This window comes from Salminus brasiliensis, chromosome 21 (assembly GCF_030463535.1).
Source record: "Salminus brasiliensis chromosome 21, fSalBra1.hap2, whole genome shotgun sequence".
NCBI classification, from domain to species: domain Eukaryota; kingdom Metazoa; phylum Chordata; class Actinopteri; order Characiformes; family Bryconidae; genus Salminus; species Salminus brasiliensis.
In genome coordinates this window covers 27,759,936-27,782,263 of record NC_132898.1, presented here as the reverse complement: position 1 = coordinate 27,782,263, position 22,328 = coordinate 27,759,936, and the positions used below count along the sequence as shown (strand labels likewise).

The following is a 22,328-nucleotide window of genomic DNA, read 5'->3' as shown; positions in this document are numbered from 1 at the left end:
AGTGAAGGACCCTTCCTATACAGCCCAGAAATGCAGCCTCCGTTCTGAGCGATCTCATCTTTCACTCCCTCCAACCAGCAAGGACTCATTTAAGCATCCATTGGGTTCTTTGAGTTGTTATGGAACAGTATATACTATTTAGAACCATTGCCTTTACTAAAGAACCCGTGAGGAAGCACCTATTTGAATAGTGTAGTGAAAGTTTAGATCATTTTAAGAAAATGTGATGGAAATATGACATGACATGAAGGCAGGACAACCTGAAGCTACGGTGGCTGCCTCCCCAGGTGAGGCTTGAAGATGATCATGAACCTTTAAAAGAACATCGATATGTTCTCCTGAGGCGACACAGCTGGGCTCAGTTTTCGGAGAGGAATTCAGAGAGGAACTGTTCTCTTTATTTTTAGAGAACATTATTTCTATCTGCAGTATGTCTCGCACACACACATACATACTGATCATAGCATGCCCCCGATGACCTCCTGCTCTAATGCTTTGTGCTGTTTTGGAGCTCCATTAACTGACAGGCGAGCGATTGACTGACCAGTGGTGGTCCGACCTTTCTGTTTCTATCTTTTGGGGAAGCGCATAAAGAAGACGAATCTCTCTTTCTTCCTCTCCGTCAGTCTTTGTGTTACTTTATCAATCTCTTTATTGGGTCAGGGGAAACTCCAGGGAGTTTTGCAACTGGAGCAGCCCAATTGTTCCCTTCTCAGCTTCTCTATTCTCTCTCCGTCTCTCTGGCTTTCACTGTCTATTTGCTGAGCACCATTCCCTCCAGGTTCACATTTCCTCATCTAAGCCCCCCCAACACTCTCTTTTTTACACTCTCTTTGATTCCACCTTCAGTGCAGGGGAACGTTAGTTGCATTCGGTAAAAAAAAAGACAATGCACAAAAGGACCTGAATGGCCTATAGACTCATAGACAAGTGCAGGGTATTAGATGGCCAAAAGTTTGTGGACACCTGGTCATCCAGTGTTTTTCATTAATACATCTCAGCACTTTGTCCTCTAAGAAACTCTCTTTTCAGAGAATTGTGGAACACTGCATTTGTAAGGTCACGTACTGATGTGGGATGGTCTCCCGGATTGCAAACAGCAATTAAAAAATCACCTCAAAGATATTGGATGGAGCTCCATCACTCGAGAGAACGTTGTTCTACTGCTCCAAAGCTCACTGCTGGGAGGCTTGTGCTATGCCTGCAGAACATCCCGTTCTATTGCTATGTGCTTTTTTATTCTATGGTTTCTATGTGCATTTTGAACACCAGTTAGTCAGCAGTCAGTGCTCCTTAATGAAGCTGAAAAATGTCCATAAACATTTGGACACATTGTGAGGAAAATTCACACTTAACGCAAATGCAGTTGTCTGTACGTGCACTGGAACTAGAAGCATGGCACAGCTAGCAAGTAATGCTTATGTAAATTCATGCTATGATCAGCCCCCTGTAAGTCGAGGCCCACCCACTTGGAAGTAAGTTTAGCTTTTTTTAATCATGAGCTCCTTTGAGTTTTCTCAGTTTGACATGTAGCGGACGCTTCATAGTTATGACTAATACTCTGTTATAGCCCCCAGCCTGTCCAAACCGGCAGCCCTGGAGCCACAACTGTGACCACTAATTAGCATTGTGCAAAAGGCAGGCCTGAATCATCATTCAAACCAAGCTAAATCATCTCACATAGATCTGCCAATGACTTCTGACACTGTATAACCAGTATCTATAGTAATGGAGTACATTGCAACAGATCTAGCCTCTGATGTGTAGCTCTGTCCATCCCCATATTCCAATGACAAAACAGCCCATTTTCCATCTCATTTCCCTCCTCTAACCTGTCTTCCCATCTCTACTGTCTAATTCCAACAGCTAGTTTTCCCTGTGCTCATATTGACATGTTTTATGTTCCACCAGAAATCACTTTTTCAGCCCTTATTCAGCTCTGTTGTAAGAAGACTGGGATAAACTTAAGGAATTAAGTGATTGAAAGCCTTAGCTGGAAGAGGCCGATCGCCTGCAGGACCAAATTGGGAATCCAGGTGGAAAATCTTCTCTGCTTCTGCGCTGTTAAGCTCAATGAAGGTGGTCTGAGACCCGCTTGGTCTGGGAGAAGGAGGCGAGTCTACCAAATGAGTAGTCTCTGCTGCTTGGACTCTGGTTGCAGATTTGACAGCTTAGGCTTCATTTCTATAGAATGGACACAGTCCCTGTGCACAGTGGCTACATCTTCAAGCCTAAATTCTTTAAATGTGTTACATTTTGATGCGGTAGGTTTTGATGGTTACTCACATATCATTTTGAAACATTACTCATACTCTCAATGAAGAAGTTTCTCTTTTTTTTCTTTTTTTGAACCACTTCCGATTTCCTTGGAGAACATTTTTGCCCGAATTCTCTTTTCCATGTACTTAAATTCCACTGATTGTTCAAGGTCTGCATATTTCAGGCACTATAAAGAAAGTTATTCAGAGTCGTTTGATATATAATACCTGACTTTGAAGAAATTTGAGTTAGTAGATATACATTTTTATTGGAGTCTATTTTGCCTTAATACACTCTTCAAGTATCTCTTCACCATTAATGGCTTGTTTAAAATATGTTTAAGGCATAACATCTTATCTTAAAACTATTTTCAAACAAAGCTTAAATGTGTCCTCCGCAATTTACACAGTGAATACACCCACTAGTGAAGTAGGGGCAATGAGCACACACGCCCAGAGCAGTGGGCAACCAACTCCAGTGCCTGGGCAGCAAAGAGGGTGAAGGGCCTTGCTCAAGAGCCCAACAGTGGCAGCTTGCCAAGCCCAGGTATCGAACCCGGAGCCCTAAACGCTGAGCCACCCCTGCCATTTCAATTTGTCACCACCATTATGAACAATAAAGTAAGTGTGTAAGTTTCTCTAGAATGGTTGTTTCACACTTAACCACCCTGAATGACTTTTTACATGTTTAAGGTATAATTATGCATTATACATTTTGAAAGGATAATTCCCCCTTTAATAAAATTCTCAACCCGTCCAGTAATTTATGATAGAAGTCTATGGGCAGTTGTTAAAGCCATTGGCTTCTCTTACCAGTGTTATATAAGTATTATACATGAGGCTTCTGATAAACGGTTATAAATTATTTTACAAAGTGTAGGACAATGCATTGGAATGATTAGGTCAGCTGATACAAGATCAGTCTCACAGCTTAAATGCTAGCCAGAGCTCAAGCCTCATGAAAAGCCCTTACAATGGGGATCTCAGGGCCATCAATATTTTAAAGGGTGAAAAGAAATAGGCCGAAATGTTTTGCGCCTTCTCTTCTCTTCTCTCTTTTTTTTTTTTTTTCATTGACATCAATTATTCACGCTCTCTACCACTTTACCCAACTCTGTCCGGGCCCTTGGCTGGGACTCTTTGATAAAGCTCATTATGTTAACCCAGTTATATCGCCTTACCCGACTGCAGCTCCGACACACACACACACAAAAAAAGATGTTGGTGATAACGCTCTTCTCTTACATTGGATTAAAAGTAACCTGTCCTCTAAGACTTCAGGCTTAGTTTAAAAAGGCACTGGGTATAATCAAAGAGAGATTAGCAGGTTGCATGTCCATTACTGACCTCAGAGCTCTATTCATTATTGAGAGACTGTTTTTCCACTTTGGCCTCAGAACGGAACCATAAAACTCAGGGCACAGTGTGATGTGCCCTAACTATGGGTGCAACATTGTTTGGGAGGGTTGTAGAGGGCCTTTGGTAGAGATGTGAGGGCAGGCATGGGAAAGAAGTGGAAAAACATGTGGAGAATTCCAACCTAGTCCAGTTTCCATGTTTTTAAATCCATGTTTTCTTTCTAACGTAGTTCATCTCGCTCATGTATACTCTTAAAACTGAAGGTAAGGTGCTTCAAAGCCTTAAAAGAAGGTATCGTGTTCATTGTTTGCAGGGTGGCAGCATCCCAGAAACCACTAACGTCATGGGATGTTCCAGAGCCGCCGTAGTGAAGGTGTACCGAGAATGGACTTCTCGCACATTGAGTGACTCCCAACGGCACAAGAGTGGAGCCCCATGGGCCACAGAGGCCAGAGGGGATAGACGACTTGCCGCTGTAGAGCAGTTAACCTCTATAATGAACACCTCCCATCGCCTCATCCAAGAGCCAAGGGTGGTTAATCCCACTATGAGGTGAAACGTATACGATCCTCGAGGAACTTTTGGTGGTTCTTCAATTTGAAACTTAATGTGCTTTGAGGAATTTTTGTTTAGAAACACCTTGAAGGTTCCTCAGAGCACCTTAAGAGGTTCCTCCACTGTTTCAAACCTCCAAAAGCTCCTCAAGGATCTTATGCCTTTAACAGTGCAGGTGGCCATATTATATCATTTAATAATAGGGCGGTGTTTCTAATACACCTGTGGCTCTGCACATTGTACTATTAATCAAAGGAAAAGAAGGATGTCATCATACCTGTCTAGCATAACAGTGTCTGAATGGTGTCGTGTGTTTTTAGGAATGTATGTACTGCCCCACAGTGGCTACCCATCAAAAGAAAGAAAGAAAAAAAGTAGTGTGTCATCAGCGTGAGACGTGTGTGAAAATGCAAGTAAGACAGAATTGCTCTTGAATTTTTCCCTTTATTTATTTGAACAATAATATCCTAAGTGGATTTCCATAGAGCTGGTTCCCCTTAATGTGTAAATAACGTACAAAAATGATGTCATTATTGAACCAGGTTGTACATTTAATAAGCTGAACATCAAAAACATAACTGTTATTCCCTCATATGTAAAAACATGGAGATAAAAGTGGCATATCTTATTTTTTTTCTTTCTCAGTATCAGTGCAAACAAAACAAAAGGTCATGTTGGTTTTTAATTATGTACATTTACATTTACAAAGGTCGAGATTCCACTTGTATAGGCAGGATTATATATATACATATATATATATATAATCACAATGCAATACAAAACAGGACTCAAAAACCTTGTGGGTAACAAAACCTTTTCAAGATTAGAGGCTGTGCTTCTGTTTTTATCTTTAAAAAGGCAGAACAAGCTTTTTTGCATTGAATAAAAGCCTCTGAAACAAAGGAGACCTCAACTGCGCATTCAGAGACGGAACAGAAAGTGGACGACATTCAAAACCGAAGTTTCCAGAACAGCCATTTAAAGGACATCCCATTTATTAAGGTCTAGTAAAAGTAAAAAGGCTCAGTTGATGTAGGCTCTGTCGCAGCCACTGACAGGCCTTCGGTGTACAGTGTAGTTCGACATACTGTCTTCCGTCCTCCCAGTGTTTCCTTCAGTGTTATAAAGATGTACAGCAGAGTCACCACTGACACATTCAGTATCATACCGTAATGTGGTCCAGTTTCAGTCCAGAAGAATCCCAGCACTGCAGTTTAGTGTACAGTATTAATATTTTTAAAGAAAATATTCCAAACAGTTACAGGTATATGTGTTCAGTAAAAACTGTAATATTCACCAGCTAAATCATCAGCGTAAAAGGAAATTCCACTAATGTTACAACTTTTTTGCTTAATTTAAAGTAAATTGTAGGAAAACAATGTAGTTTAGAGCGGTTTGGTGTGAAATGCAATCAAGTGCAATGAAATGCAAAGTGGTGGTGATAGAAGCCAGACATCCAAAAGGTTAAATATAATATATAATGTAATAATTGCTTAATATCTGTGACATTGTACTAGTTTTAACATAGTATTTTGGTGTAAAATACAAATTTTAAATACATTTACGGGAAAGAGGGCATTGTAGGTCAAAGCTTATATATATATTTACATTATATACATATAAAATTCAGCTATATTTGCCATGTAGACATTGCAACTCTAGGTTTTTATCACAACCACTGTAAAGAAATCAGTCAGTAAGACTGGTCACTTTACACCTGGTCACTTTATCCGTCTTGAGTGTCAGGACTATATCTGGATCAGGCCAAGCCACATAAAAATGCAAGTGTAGACGCACCCAAGACATATTTAAACCAATTGGATACAAATCCAATCTCTCAAACCACTTCAGGAGCTTGTCTGAGATGCATTTGCAGTGTAAACACATCCGTCTCTCCAAGACACATTCCAAAAGCATTATTTTCCTGCTTGGACCGGACCAAGTTAACTGAACTACAATTAGAAACAGATCCAAAGTTTCACTACAATTATTTATTTCACACCAAACCACTCCAAAAAACAGTGTGCAGTAAGAACAGTATGTAGAAGCTGTGAACATGTGGTGGAATTCCCCTTAAATCCACTGAGTAAGTGAACAAAGGCACATTATGCAATGCTGGAACGACTGCTGGACTGTGAAACACGGACCAGTAACACTTTCTTTACAGTGATTAGAATCATCTGATTTCTCTGCTTTCTTCGTCTGTCATGTAGATGCATATGGCTTATGTAGACATATGGCAGATACATGGCATCCCCCTTAGACACTTTTACATGTTTTAAAAATGACAGATAACTGAATTTGGCAGCATAGTGGACCTGTGGTTACATTCGAAAGTGAAGGATCTGGTTAAAGCCTTGGCTTAAAGTATAGCACGGGTTTACATTCTCCACTGAAATTCCTCTGTAGTGTAGCTGTATACTACGCTAAAAGGACAAAAGTCTTGGGACACCTTCTAATTCATTGTTTCTTCTGAAATCGAGGGCATTAAAAAAGAGTTGGAGTAACTGTCTCTACTGTCCAGGGAAGAAGGCTTTCTACTAGATTTTGGAGAAGAACTGCTATGAGGATTCTATGAGGCCTATTCTATTGAGAATACTTCTTTACAAGGACTAGTCAAGCTGTATGTGTGTGTATGCACACATGTGCACACCTGTGTCAGCAGTGGGTGCAACTTAAAGTAGCTGAATGCATTCATTAGAAGGTGGTGTCCACAACCATTTGGACATGTAGTGGACATATTAAGCTAATAAACTCAATAAAACGTAAGAATCTTGCTTGGATTTTTGGATCCAAGTGTGTTCTAGGCTAGTATCAGGTCTTAAAAATGTGGCAAGCGATGAAAAGACAGCTGATAACACAAATATAACAGAAGAAAGTTCAACACCAGCTTCAGTAAGTGCACTTCAGATCGACCTACAGTCAGAAAAGTGAAGTTAAATATAAACTGTGATGCAAGCTGGACGATCATGGCACAGTTACAGCAACCCCATACAAATCAAATTATATTACACCCCCAATTACTCTGATATCTCCTGATGAAATGTACAGCTAACGTCACTTACAATATACAGTCTTGTATCAAAGTGTTGTTGAAAAAACAGGAATATATTTCACACAGTATGTTTACATACATTTATCAAAATACAGACGGCTGATATTCAACCTGATATACTACTGTAGATACTGCACTTCAAAGCTTAAGAGGCCGGTTCATGTTTCATGCTATTCCTTATGCTTCCAATGACATTTCTCATAAAACCACCTTAGCCTGATGGTCTGCTAACGTGGCGGTGCTTAAGAATCCACTAATTTAGCACAGGTTTATCTGTTTAAAATGCAAACCAAACAAACTGAATCAAATGAATCACAATTCAGAAGACTGGAATCAATTAGGCTGTTTACACCTTATACCAACATGCGCTTCAGCCATTGGATCACACTCGTATTTCACGTGACCACATTGAAAGCTGAGTGTAACTCTCTTAGGATCGCCAATTTCGAATCTTGGGTCAAGCTGCTTTGCCATCAGCAGCCGGGGCCTGAGAGGGCACAACTGGCCATGCTGCCTATAGCAGGGTAGATGGCTCTCTCTCACCCACATCACTCTTAGTGTACAGGTGTCCGTTAGCTAATGTAGCAGAGCTGGGGAGTCTGGGGAGCCTGCTGACCACCTAGCGATGCTGCATTGGCAACCGTTAGAAAACAGACGGTGGTTGACTTCACATGTATTTTTAAAAGCGTGTGCCCGTCTTCGTCCTCCTAATTTTGGGAGGATTGGGAGGGTTTTCTTAATGAGTTGGTTGGGCAATTTGCCAAGAACAGTCAAGGGTAACTCATTCCGGACTCATTTGTGATCGGATTACAATCAGATTACTAGGTGGTCAGAACAATCCTTGACCACTGATGGGGTGGCAGGGTCCCTAATCTCAGACTCCTGACCATAGATGGCTGTGGTGTTGCTGAGATTCAAACTTATGATCTCCTGATTTGCATGACAGTTAGACAGTTGCGCCACCCAGAGCTGTGAAGTCATGTACATTTCTGTGTCTAGCAAAGAACAGAAAGTGGAACCATGAGGAGCTCATAAATTCAAATCCCAGCAAGGTTCAGCATGCACACTGTCAAAAGCCTCTCAGTCTTTCTAGGAACATTGTGTGATAGTGGTGCCTTGATGTGGAATGGTGACTTCCGAGCCTCCCATTCCACATCTGAGTCAGCAGTTTTTGCAGCTTAAAGTAGTGGAACTGACTAATTTAACCTAATTTAATTGAGGACACTCAATTATTCTGTTCTGAATAATCTTATGCAACAGATATCTCCTACATGTAAGATGTTTCCAGCTGCGTTTCATGTGCAACTTATTTCTGCACTTCCAAAAATGGGGGTTCCTCAAGGGTTCCTTCAGTGAAGGCAATGGTTCGATACAGAAATCATTTAGATGCTTAAATGGTTCTTTGTCTGCTTAAAGGGTTCTTCATACTGGTTCAAAAAAAGTATGGCTCCACTATCATTTTCAGTACTATACAGAACCCTGTACAAAATTGAACCTCTTGCCGTTGAGGGGGGTGTGCAGCCAACAGCGGCATACTTCAGCCATAGCTCATGAACTATTTCCATTTGGCGTGCTGCACTTTTTCTGTACAGAACACAGGCTAACCAAACAAGGCCTGCCATTCCAGCTGGAATGCGCTTACATCAGAAGCCGGAGCACCACTGGAGTAACAGCGGCATGTCGTCCGCAAAGGAACGTCCAGTAGCATGCGCAGAAAGGGACTCTGTTTAAGGGTGTGGGGTTTGACAACTTCAACAGGGTAATCCACGGTATAATGGCACTAGATCCCTCTGTCAGTCAGGAGGGATGAGGTGTGGTATAAGATGAATCCAATGTTAATTAAAAAAGGCTGTGTCTAGAGTCATGCATCAGCTGGATGAATACTATAATACTGTAGCTTCTTCCATTGCATTCACCCATCTGTAAGAAAAGAAAAGAAGTGTGTATGAGAACGTGCAATATTTATAAACTAGCTGACTAATGTACGCTTAAAAAAGGGTTCCTCAAGGGTTCCTCAAGGGTTCCTAAAGGGTTTACTAAAGGCAATGGTTCTATTTTAGGGGTGTAACGGTAAACAGTCATGGCTTGTCAAGTCATGGCTTGGTTCACACTACGGTTTGGACGTCCATCATGGTTTGGTATGACAGGAAAAACCACAATACCCTCAAATGCATAAGGCTAGTTTTATTTCTATTCATTTTTCATTTCCCATTCAAGTTACAGTTTGCTTCCTTCTACTGTCTTATAGCCCCTCCTTGAGGTAGTCGGGACAGCCTGCATACATACACAGTAGGCATGCACCTTTTATAGGTCCTGTTTTTATGTAGGGCCGTAGTCGGACGCCAGTTAGCTTAAGCTAAGCTTAGCATGGCATGTTGCTTTATTAGTACAATTGCTAAGGACAATTTGGTTTCCCATCAGTCTTCATACATAGGTTACTGCACATGCTCTGTATGTACATACTGTGGCAGTTAGGCGCGACTACACAGACCACTACTCTTCTGCTTGCACCCTTTGAGTGCTTAAATGGTTCTTTGCCTTGTTAACAGGTTCTTCATCACTGTCTTGCTATAACCTTGTATCTCCATTTTTGCTGTTTTGCACTTTAAGACCTAGACTAACATCATTTGGCACTTATTAATTACATTATATCTTTTTTTATTGTAAAGAATGGACCAATAGAAATGCTCCAAAATGATGTGGAATAAAATCTAGATAAGGTACACAGATTTTTGCTTCACGGCAACTACACACACTCTCACACCTACATATATAGGAGAATTAGGAGAGAGAGACCTGCGTGCGGTGTTCTGATCGTCCGCTCTGAATGTGTAGTACAGTGTTTTTTTATGGTAAAGCTGGAAGACGCCGTCTGTCTCCTCGCCTTCAGACTGATCAGACAGCTTTACTGTAAAACCCTGCAGGGGCAGAGTCTCACTCGCCACCTTATCCTACATAGAGAGAGAGAGAGAGAGAGAGAGAGAGAGAGAGAGAGAGAGAAAGAGGGAGAAAATATATAAATAAATACAATTAAAACATTAAATTAATACAACAGCAACAAACAGAAATCCATCAGCTTTAACAGCAATAAACTTTACTAATAAACACCCAGTTATCACCTGCTTTCTGTTATTTGATTACATGTAATTGTGTAATTAATTACACTTATTGCAATTACATTTGACATAAGTTATGTAGGTCTGCACTCTTTAACATCTGTTGTAATGACAAAATGACCTGAGTGCTTGGTAATGCAGCAGAAGTGTCAGTGGATACTGTGTGTCTGAGTGTGTGTCTGAGTGTGTGAGTGTGTGTGAGTGTGTTGGTGTAGGAGACTCTGGGCCCCCTCACCTCTCGGGCTGTAAAGGTGTAGAGCACCTTGTCTTTGAGCAGGAACCACAGCCTCTTCCACTTCCGCTTACTCTTCTTTCGCCTCTGCAGACTCCCACTCATAGTGGAGCCTTCAGCGCCCACTGACACCTACACACACAATTCCAACACACACACACACACACACAATTACAACACAGAGAGGAAAAACAGAAGAGAGACATATACTGTAAGGCAGATATAAAGAGACAGACAGACCCTGCACCTCAAATATACACTATACACAACGTACAATGTACACTACACTAGCGCAGTGGTGGGCAACTCTGGACAGCACGGTTTGCTTATTTGTTTGCCCTAATGTAGCTACTACACCTGCTAATTACAGGGCCATGTCAAGCACAGCTTCAAAGGTGTTGTAGTACCTGAGCGAGAGGTGACGTGCTTTTCCTGCTTTTCCACAGGCTGGGAGGCTGCAGGCTCTGGAATACAGCGGACAGAGGCCTGCTGGCTCTGTTTGTGTGTGGACTCGCACTGCCGCACGGCATGGGGACAGTCCCACCTACAGGAACGGCAAAGATACATCAAAGATTTGAATAATTTATGTGATATGCTTTACACAAACGATCTAAGACGCTGGGCAAAGTGTGAATATATATATTCACCCTTTGAGCAATTTCTTAAATCTTTAGTGTAAAGAATCATTATTTGACTGGTTGTGCTTATAGTACACTTGCCTCGTTTCTTAAGCTCAGCATAGCAACGGTTGCACACTTTCACTACTCTGTCTTTGAGGTACTTCAGCGGGTACCTGTTTCTTGAGCAGGCCCGACACACCACCTGCAGGTAAGAGACAGAACTGCAGCTGAGAAATCTGGTAATGTGGCCCAGCCTAATTTGTCATAATTCATCAAGCATGTCTGCAAACATCTGCTAAATAAACATCTATATATAATATAATATTTACTTTAACATACGGTATCCTACATCATATATTTTGTTTCTTAAACCAAAAACAGACAAAACTGTAAATTTTTGTATGTTTCGTTTTTTCGAAGAACATTATTTATAGAACAAACAACAATAATAAATTAAATATTTGCAAAAAAAAACATAATAAAAAACAGAAAAATAAAAATAACTGCAGTGTTTTTTTCTCTCTTATTTTAGGAGAAATATTAACAGGGTGTTTGTGTGTGTGTGTGTGTGTGTGTGTGTGTGTGTGTGTGTGTGTGTGTGTGTACCTTGCCGCAAGCATTGCAGTGGTGTCTGCGCAGCGTCAGGCTGAAGTCTGAGGCACAGTTCATACACATCATGGCATGGGAGATGGGCACCAGCACTGGAGCTGCTTCCCCCAGAGACATCCACAACTTCTCCCTGGCCTGAGAACAACAGGGGACCAGGAGAGGAGTCAGAGTTAGACCAAAAAATACACACCAAGCCCAGGAACTGACATTATCATACTCTCACAAATCACAGTTGATCAATTATTTTTTTCATTATATGTAATTTGTCAGGTTTTTGAGCCACACACAAACACACACACACACACAAACACACATACACAAACCTATATTTAAGCATACTATTTGTTAAGGTAGGTAAAGACCGTAATCACCTCACTGGAGGAGCTGAATGTATTGAGGCCTGCAGCGTGGTCGGCTATAGCTCGGCTCAGAGTGTGGAACCAGTCTTCTCTCTCAGCAAGAGAACTAGAGAGAGAGAGAGAGAGAGAGACAGAGAGAGAGAGAGAGAGAGATTTACAAAGCGCTAAAAAACGAATACATACACAGTCATTTCTTCTACGTTTCTGTTGCCAAATAATTTTTTTTTCATCATATACTGTAAGCATATCGTCGCTGTCATGCAAAACCCTTGTATCTCCATCTTAGTTTTTTACGTTTTTGACATCATCTGAATCTGGCAGTTGATCTGGACATTGTGTCAGAATTTCAAGATGAATGGACCAATAGAAATGTTAAAAAATTTCCTTGAATAAAATCTTTATAATATAAATTACAGCAATACAATTAATAAACATGCCACAAATCGTCATAATAATAGTAATAATAAATGCTACTTATATCCTAAACTACAAATAGTCTCATTAGTTTTAAAGCATATAATTTAGATTATTTAATATAATTTCTAATTATGTTTTGTTTCTAATTTTCTACTAAATTTGAAAGGCCAATTATCAAATACCCATTTATGTGAACTCCCCCTATCACTACCATGAACCCCCAACACTAGTAAGGTGAAGACTATCTATTTTTACGCTCCCCATCTCAGATAAAACAGCTAACAGACGCCGGTACTGACCAACATCACAGTAGCCACCACAGTACCATCAACCTACCCCAGAGAGAGCAAGGCCAATTGTGCTCTCTCTGACTCTAGCTGCTGATGGCAAAGCAGCATGACCTGAGATTTGAACCAGGGATCCTCAGATCACAGCGTCAGCGCCTTTTCCGCTGGACCACTTGTAACCCCATTCTCTGCTTATATTGGTCCATTCATGCTGACATGTTCACCCAGAATGAAGAACACCTGGCATTTCCAGATGATGCAAAACCCACAGGCTTACCTGGCTGAGAGGGTGATGGTGACATCATTGACTTCTATCCTGAGTGTGTTGAGCACATTGTCAATGACAGATTTGCTGACCTGTAATACACACAAACACACAGGGTACATTGTTACATATCCTGGCTGTCAGAACAAAACTTTAGATCTCCATATTTTTATAAAATGCACTAATAAACGGACCGATAGAAATGAGCGGAGGGGGTTTTGTCCTGACAGTGTGAATACATGCTATACACTGACATATGTAGGTGTTGTGTGTAGGCTGCAGAAACAGGAGACCAAAGGTAAAGAACATAGAGTTTACCTTCATGCCACTGAGGGGAAGAGTATTCTTCAGCCTGTACTTTCCATCCTGCTGAGGGTAGGTGTACAGCATCACATCGTTCATCTACAACACACACACACACACACACACACACAAACATTGTGAGTAATTCCAGTGTGTTACTTTAATTTATACCTTCTGGTTGAGCCCTAAAATACTTAAAACATTGCAAAATACACCCATATTCACCAATTTAGATGGACACAGGTGGAATTTGACCTCTGCCTTTAAGGGTTAAAGGCCTGGCGCAAGGGCCCCACAGTGGCAGCTTGCTGAGCCTGGGTATCGAACCCACAACCCTGTGCCACAACTGCTGAGTGGGATGGGTTTGGGCAGTGGTGGCGCAATAGTGTAAAGGTTCTTCAAACCCACAGCTCTTTTACAAATATATACTATATGGCCAAAAGTACTGGGACACCTGCTCAGTCAATGTTTCTTATAAAATCAAGGATATTAAAAAAGTTTATCCTGCTTTTTTAGAGGAACTGTCTCTACTGTCTAGGGAACAGGGCTTTTATACTAGATTTTGGAGGAGCGTTGCTGTGCAGATTTGATTGCATTCAGCGACAAGAGCGTTAGTTAGTGAGGTCAGTGATGGTCACCACCCCACCTCATCCCCAACTCCATAACTCATCCCAAAAGTACTGGATGGAGCTCCAACCATCATTCCAGATAATACAGTAGTTCCCTGCTCCACAGCTCAATGTTGGGGGGCTTTCTACCCCTCTAGTCCACACCTGGTTTCAGGCAGCATGCTGCCAATAGGTTTATGTGTATGTGCTCCAGAGAGTCCTACTCTACTGAGAATGTGTGGGTGAATTTGCACACCTGTGTTAACAGTGGGTGGTGCTTAAAGTAGCTGACTGCATTCATTAAAAAGGGTTACAGCAACTTCAACAACTAGTTGTAGTCAGGGACACTGTCAGGGACTCTGGGGCCCAAAATTCTGACCAATCTGGCAAAAATACTCAATTAATACATTTTTGTTAGGACCCCTGTCAGTCACAGGCCCTTAGAATCATCCTTACCACCCCAACAAAATAATAAAATGCCACCCCTGGTTATAGTATATTATTGCTGTTGGGAACTGTATTCATATTTTATTAATATAGGCCATTTTACTCCAGCTGATCCATTTGTTATGCAGTTTTGATTCACTGTAAATAATTATATGTAATTTTTTAAAAATTAAATGTAATTTTTATTTGAAACTATATAAGTTATTAATGTATATACAACCATTATAATGAAATTATTCATATTTCTAAAGCAAACAATCCCCAAAATGACAACCTCAGCCTGTGTTAGTTGCAGTGTTCACCACAAGAGGACAGCACAAGCTCTAAATCACACCCCGGGCTGCTGCTGTATGCAGCCCACTTTTCAGCACACATTCTGTAGCATATTTATGTGTTTGGGTTGTGATCTGGCGGCGAGCAGTTCACACGCTACACACAATAGGGGTTTCTTTAAAATACAGAGCTGTACTTTATCTTATTTGCTAGTCTTCACAATGATGTTGTAATCCTGGGAACGCATAGTCACTCGCATACGTACACACCCATACGTGCAGCAGGCACACTTCAAACCAATTCATTGTGTTTGGCCTGACAAATTTAGCATTAAACAAAAGCCATGACATCATGGGACACACTCTCACACACACACACACTCACACCGTACAGTGCCCCAAACATCCGTAGCTCATAGGCAGCATCCAGGAATTCAGCATGGACGATTCGCAGAAAGGCGAGACTGGGCGGAGGGCCTCAGAACAGCCACAACAAGCAAAAAAAAAGAAAACTTAAAAAAAAACAACAACAACTACGAACAGAACAGAACGTAATAATACATTTAACGAGTTTAGGATGCCTGTTAATATAGTTTATACATAATATGATCAATATATATTTTATGTTATGTATAATAATTATAGTTATATATAGTATGTCATTCAGTGTCAGATCACATGCTGTGCGATGATTCAGGCCTTAAGTTTGCATGATGCTAACTGGTGTCCATAAGCTTTTTTTACTTGTTAGCTACGTTAGCCTTGTAGCTCCAGTTCAAGCACACCTTGAACTTCGGGCCTGTCTTGGCTAACTTCATTCAAGGAAAACAGTAGTAGTTAAATATTCATATAAAAACCAGGTAAACAATCCTCTGCAAACAATATCTTAGATCACATTAGCCTGTCTGCAGAAACTAGCCAACAAATGTTGATATATCATGTTTAGCTCTTTGTCAGGTTGCTTTGGCATTAGGTTGCATTAGCAGAAAGCACAGAAAGTCTTCAAAGAGAAAAAAGAACATTCATTAAGTCTTTTATATGTTTTATTAAATACGTACACTTGATTATGCTAACACTCAGGGCCCTATTTTAGCGATCTTTTGGCGAGCCATCAACCGCGCACCGCCAGCTTGATTTAAGGCATGTCAGTGTCCTGTCTTTGCTATCGTAACGACAGGAAAAGTCCGTCTTGCCCAGCTCGAAGCGCATGTACTAAGTTTCTTAATGAATCATGGGTGTGTTCTGGGCGTAACGTGCAGTAATAAACCAATCAGCGTGTCTCTCGCCGTTCCCTTTAAGAGCCAGGTGCGATCTGACTTTGGCGGATTGCTGTTTCAGTGGTGTAATGCAGGGTGGGGTGTACCAGCGTCGGCCTGCACGTGCCTGTGTTGACAATTCAGTGCCGAGATAGCAACAAACGAATGAACGTCTGACTGTTGACGAACGTCTGCCTAGGCTGTTTTCAGTCAGTGGAGCTTCTGTGTTTTCTGATGCCAAGATACACAGCAATACACCAGAAACTGACCTGAACACCCCTCATTTTGAGATCACCACGCCCATCAGCGTAGATATATTCACAAGCAGTGTTGCTATGCAAACAACGCAGGTGGAAGGCGTGAAAATAGACTGTTGGCGGGGAGTAAGATAGCAATGAGCATCGCCATGTGCCTTGCAAGTGCTAACACTTTATATAACCGGACTGCAACCAATTTTTTTGTATTTGATGCCTTCACAAACTAGTCCAGAGATAATGAGACAATCACGTTAGCTCCTTGTCTGGTAGCTTTAGCATCATTAGCAGAGAGCATTTTGTTAGTTGTTAGCCAGTGCAGTTTTGCAGCATGACCACTAAGTAAAAGCTGCCACTGATTTCTGAGACTGAGATCTTAAACACACCTATGCAATTTGAGTCACGATTGTGTATCTCTGTGTGTGTGTGTGTTATTTGTCAACAATGCTAAATGGCTGCTGCTGCTGCTGCTGCTGCAGAGAAGCCCTCCAGTCTCGGTCACAGAGTGAGTGATGGATCTGTGTGTTGCTTTTGACTTGGTTTCACTTATTACTCCATAAATAAGAGCCGGACCCAGACAGCCATGTTTAGCCACGGACCTCCTGACACCGGGCAGCATTACACGCTCTACCATCACTCATATACACTCACACTGCAGCATCCATCAGAGAGATGCTCAATACTGAGATCACAGAGGGGAGAGTAAGGGGAATATAGAGAGAGAGGGAAATGGACGAGAGGGCTATGAACAGAAAGCTGTATGTATAGGGTTTGAGGAGGAGGTGTGTGTGTAATGTTGTGCTGCTGGTTTATCAGATGCTAGATGTATATGATATGATAACTGTTTAATTATGGGCCTTAGACAGATATATGCTATATGGACAAAAGTATTGGGACACTTGCATATTCTTTGTTTCTTCCTAAACCCTGCTTATGTATGTACATAAAAAAACCCACATCTGTCCATAATTTTCATATCAGTGCATACCTTCATCTTGTACCCTCACTCACTGACCGCTATCGAGCAGATATCTTTGGATGTTGGACCTCTGACCAAGTAGCATGTTTGTAGGTGTATACCAAATAAGATGTGGTCAAAGGTGGTCCACTGGTGGTCTCTTTCCAATAACTGGCATGATATAGGGAGCTGATGTACTGTGCACCACAGGGTAGGTGTTTCTAATAAAATGGCCAGTGACTGCTGCTTTAAGCTGCACCCGTTACTGTCACATACACTGCTTGCCTGGTCCCTGTAGAGAAGTACTGCCAATAGAATAGGACTCTCTGTAGCAGATAAACATGAACCTATTGGCACCATGAGGGAGGGGTATAAAGCCCCCAGCATTGAGCTGTGGAGCAGTGGAAGAACTGTGCTCTCTGGAATGATGGTTGGTGCTCCATTCAGTATGTCTTTGGTGCTCCATTCAGTATGGGATGAGTTGGGGAGTTTGGGATGAGGTGGGGTGGTGATCATCATCCAACATCCTGACCTCACTAACGCTCTTGTTGCTGAATGCAATCAAATCCTCACCACAGTGCTTCAAAATATAGTAGAAAGCCTTCTTTTTTAATACCCTTGATTTCGGTAGAAATTATGAATGGGTAGGTGTCCCAGTACTTTTGTCCATATAGTGTATTTTGCCTACCCCTTTGTAGGCCTCTTGCCAGATTGGCTCAGCAAGCTTTTTCCCAAGCTTCTCTATGTGTGTGTGTGTGTGTGTGTGTGTGTGTGTGAATGCTACTGGTCGTTGTTTAGGTGTTCTGCTGAGTGTCTGTGCTGGCACTGCAGGCCCTACACAGGAAACTATCATCCACTGACCCACAGCAAACATCCTGCGAGGAAGCGAAGCCTCGAAAACAAGAGCAGCAGACAGAGAGAGAGAGAGAGAGAGAGAGAGAGAGAGACAGAGAGAGGTGTATGCAGAGTGTGGTGAAGCTCTGCTAAGTGCTGACTCTCCATCAGAGCTGAACACCAGGATTTTGGTTTCCAGACTGGCCTGTCAGAATACTGTCACCTATGTCCTGCTACCAATGGAGAACTGAGCGAAGACTTACCAGAAACAGGTGTCGAGGCTGTCTGCTTTTACGGGAGACCTTCATTAAAGTGCCCTCCTTTACAAACACCTGGAACATACACACACAGATACTGTATTACAGATACTGTATATGGCAGCAGTCCCACAAAAACGAACTCAATTTGTGCCATATTTTCACTTTTTGACATAATGTCAATCCGGCAGATGTGCTTTACATGATCAGAATGATTGGATCAATAGAAAAAATCTTTAGTCTCCTGTAAAGTTCCCATTTTTGGAGATACGTTTCTGCATGACAGTGACAAAATGTTGCCATAAATGACTTGTGGCCAAGTTAAAATGGCTGGTTAAAATGAATAAAATAATTAGTTTATTATGTAATTGTGTATCAAATAAATAAATAAATAAATATGTAATCATGTATTGTAATTGTTTGTGATGTAATACACAAACAATGCTCATGCAGTCATCATTCAGTCACCAGGGGTCGTAGGGAACCACGGGCCAAGCACAGGCGTAAATTAGCTGATTGGGTTTAATTCAGTTTTGTGTTTCCAGTGATGCTCGAATCCTCATTTTGGGAATTAATGAGGGGTGGAATACTGTAGCTGGACACTGGAAGGTGGGGGATGCGGTTGATTATGGACCTAGGGTCAGTAACCATGAACGAATGACTTCACATATGGACCACTCACTCGTCCCGGCTGCAGCAGAGCCCTCTTTCCCTTCACACTGTACTCGATGTGAACCAGGCGCAGCAAATTCTCCTGTAGGAAGACAGACAGAGAGAGAGAAAAAGAGAGAGAGAGAGAGAGAGAATGTTTGTAATATTGTTACATTATTAAGAGCAACAAAGAGAGAAAGGAATGGAAAAACAGAGAAAGTTATGAAGAGAGAGAGAGAGAGAGAGAGAGAGAGAGAGAGAGAAAGAAATGAATGTATAAAGAAATAAAGATAGACAAAAGGAAAGAATGGAAAAAGACAAGGTACGAGAGAGAGAGAGAGAGAGAGAAATAGAGAGAGAGGGGATAGAGAGAATGAGAGCGAGAGAGAGAGCGAGAGAGAGAGACAGAGAGAGAGAGAGACAGAGAGATAATGAAAGAAAGAAAACATGGAAAGTGTGAGAGAGGGAGAGACAGAGACAAAGACAGAGGAAAAAGAGAGAGAAAGAGAGAGAGAGAGAGAGAGAGAGAGAGAGAAATAGAGAGAGAGGGGATAGAGAGAATGAGAGCGAGAGAGAGAGCGAGAGAGAGAGACAGAGAGAGAGAGAGACAGAGAGAGAGAGAGAGAGAGAAAGAAAGAGAGAGAGAGAGAAAGAGGGGATAGAGAGAAAGAGAGAGCGAGAGAGAGAGAGGGGGGGGATGGAGGTAGAGAGAGGGAGAAAGGAGAGATAATGAAAGAAAGAAAAACATGGAAAGTGTGAGAGAGGGAGAGACAGAGACAAAGACAGAGGAAAAAGAGAGAGAAAGAGAGGATAGAGAGAGAGAAAGAGAGGATAGAGAGAGAGAAAGAGAGAGAGAGAGACAGAGAGAGAGAGAGAGAGAGAGAGAGAGAGAGAGACAACATGATAATGTGTGACTGCTTTTGTTAGTGTGTGAATGAGGGAGGGAGACGGAAAAGGAAGAGCTGTTCGGAAATGAATAGGAGTGGAGGAGATAGAGGGATCCTCTGTGTGTGTGTATGTGTGGGTGCGTCTGCATGTGTGTGTATGTGTGTGTGTTTGGGAAAGCCATTGAGCTCCACTGATTCAGTCTGGTTTTGGTCACACTGCACTCTTTGTTTTGGACTGGAACACCTGGAACGTTTTGATGACATCATCTTTCCTCATCCTTGAACGCAGCATCACACGGTATACATTTTGGCAGAGCAGCACATACACACAGACACACACACACACACACACATACAATCACACACTCACCCTGTCTTTTAGGCTGTCGTTGGCCTGGTCAGCGATCTCTGACACGATCACGAGTGCAGCTGCACAGGAAAAACAACAGAGATTAGAAAAGACCTAAAAATCACAAAACTCAACATTCCACATCTGTGAAATACAGGTAAAACTGTAGATATTCAGCTACATTAATGGACAAAAGTATTGGGACACCTGCTCACTTATTGTTTCTTCTGAAATCAATGGGATTTAAAAAGAGTTTATCCTGCTTTTGGAGAAACTGTCTCTACTGTCCAGGAAGAAGATGTTAGACCAGACTGTGGAGTGAGCATTGCTGTAAGCATTGCAAGAGCAGCGTTAGTAAGGTCAGGATATTGGAGGATCACCACCCCACCTCATCTCCAACTCTCCCACTCATCCCAATAAGCACCATCCATCATTCCAGAGAACACAGTTCTTCCACTGCTACACAGCTGGGGGTCTTTATACCCCTCTAGTCCACGCCTAGCATTAGGCATCATGGTGCCAATAGGTTCATGTTTATCTGCTCCAGAGAGTCTTATTTTATTGGCAGTACTTCTCTACAGGGACTAGACAAGCTGTGTGTGTGTGTGTGTGTGTGTATGTGTACATATGCACATCTTTGTCAGCAATGGCTGAAACAAAAGAGCTGAATGCATTTATTTAAAGTCCACAAACATTTGGACAGTGTTCAGTCTAGCTTCCATTTAATATACAGACATTATATATATACATATTATATATGTATTATTATTATTATTAATTATACATTAGTGACACTTAATATTTTACAGAAATTATTAAACATGACCTGGAGAAAAAACTGGGCGTTTCTCTTAAAGCTCAAGTCTGAAAGCATAAGGAATGAGTTTGTAGGAACTGAGTGCAGGAGAACAATAAATACCTTGTGTGTCTTCATACTCTTTGGAGTCGGGGGAGAGGTTGTTCAAGTAATCTGGAAAGAATGAAGAGCAGACATAGAGCAAATCATCAGAACACACTGAAAAAAGGCTCAGTCTGGAACAAATGAGAAAACAATCAAACAACCCCAGCCTGAAGACAAGCGTTCCCCTTCCACTCATTCTCACCGTCTCATGCTGAGACACACACACACACACACAGACAGGTACTGTCAAGCTAACTTACCTGTGAGCAGCATGCGATACTGAAGCACTCGCACGATGACCTGCAGCAGCTGGTGCTTCACGGGAACCTGCACACCCTCTGCATTCTGCTGCTGTAACACACACACACACACACACATTTAGCACATGTGTTTATGTATATATATACATGTATTATATACATATATGTAGTGCATTCATGTAATAATACTGTAGCGTCAGCAAGGAAGAGGACTTGTACACAGCCATTCTTGGTGGGAAAATGCCTCAAATGAGTTGGATCACGACTCAAAAAGCAATTGATTCAGTAAGAAGTGACTCGCAGCGTTTGATTCAACACACATATGATTGTCAAAGTCACTGACCACAATAGGCAGTGAATACACTGGACCAGACACATGTCAAATACCATGTGGCAGTGGCAGACACCACTAGTTATAATATATATATATATATATATATATATATATATATATATATATATATATATATATATATATATAAATCACACATACCTATAGGTAATCATAATAATATAATTTTTATATAAATATTTATATATATATATATATATATATATATATATATATATATATATATATATATTATAACTAGTGGTGTCTGCCACTGCCACATGGTATTTGACATGTGTCTGGTCCAGTGTATTCACTGCCTATTGTGGTCAGTGACTTTGACTGTTTATATAAATAATAACTTTCTGTAGGAAATGTAATGATATGTCCCATATATATCATTATATACATGTAAGTACGTGTATGTAATACTAGTATAACCCATATGTCTAATTTATGTGTCTAAGTACATGTACATCCTATATGTAATAATAATATAACCACTGTGTAATATATGTATATATATATGTGTGATAAAAGAGCCCATAAAATATGTATTAGTCATATAATTACATATAGGCACTTGAGGTCTTCACGTAATACATATGACATAAATACCTAAAGTTTT

The 22,328-nt window shown here is 41.2% G+C and overlaps 1 protein-coding gene across 3 annotated transcripts in view; it reads right to left on the bottom strand.

Annotated features, from left to right (window-relative positions):
* Positions 1–4,602: 4,602 nt before the first annotated feature.
* The window catches only part of fgd5a (FYVE, RhoGEF and PH domain containing 5a), a 65,382-nt gene continuing 47,656 nt past the window's right edge, over positions 4,603–22,328 (bottom strand). For 2 of the 3 annotated variants that reach the window (XM_072665962.1, XM_072665960.1), the window contains exons 8-21: positions 21,370–21,460; positions 21,128–21,178; positions 20,230–20,288; positions 19,004–19,075; positions 18,328–18,396; positions 13,451–13,534; positions 13,145–13,224; positions 12,176–12,269; positions 11,802–11,939; positions 11,295–11,397; positions 10,983–11,119; positions 10,579–10,707; positions 10,024–10,178; positions 4,603–9,147 (exon numbers count right to left, since the gene is read on the bottom strand). In XM_072665962.1, coding sequence (XP_072522063.1) covers positions 9,111–9,147; positions 10,024–10,178; positions 10,579–10,707; positions 10,983–11,119; positions 11,295–11,397; positions 11,802–11,939; positions 12,176–12,269; positions 13,145–13,224; positions 13,451–13,534; positions 18,328–18,396; positions 19,004–19,075; positions 20,230–20,288; positions 21,128–21,178; positions 21,370–21,460 — 1,299 coding nt within the window. In that variant the 3' untranslated portion in view covers positions 4,603–9,110. The remainder of the gene's footprint in view (positions 9,148–10,023; positions 10,179–10,578; positions 10,708–10,982; positions 11,120–11,294; positions 11,398–11,801; positions 11,940–12,175; positions 12,270–13,144; positions 13,225–13,450; positions 13,535–18,327; positions 18,397–19,003; positions 19,076–20,229; positions 20,289–21,127; positions 21,179–21,369; positions 21,461–22,328) is intronic. The other variant, XM_072665961.1, reaches the window with a different exon arrangement.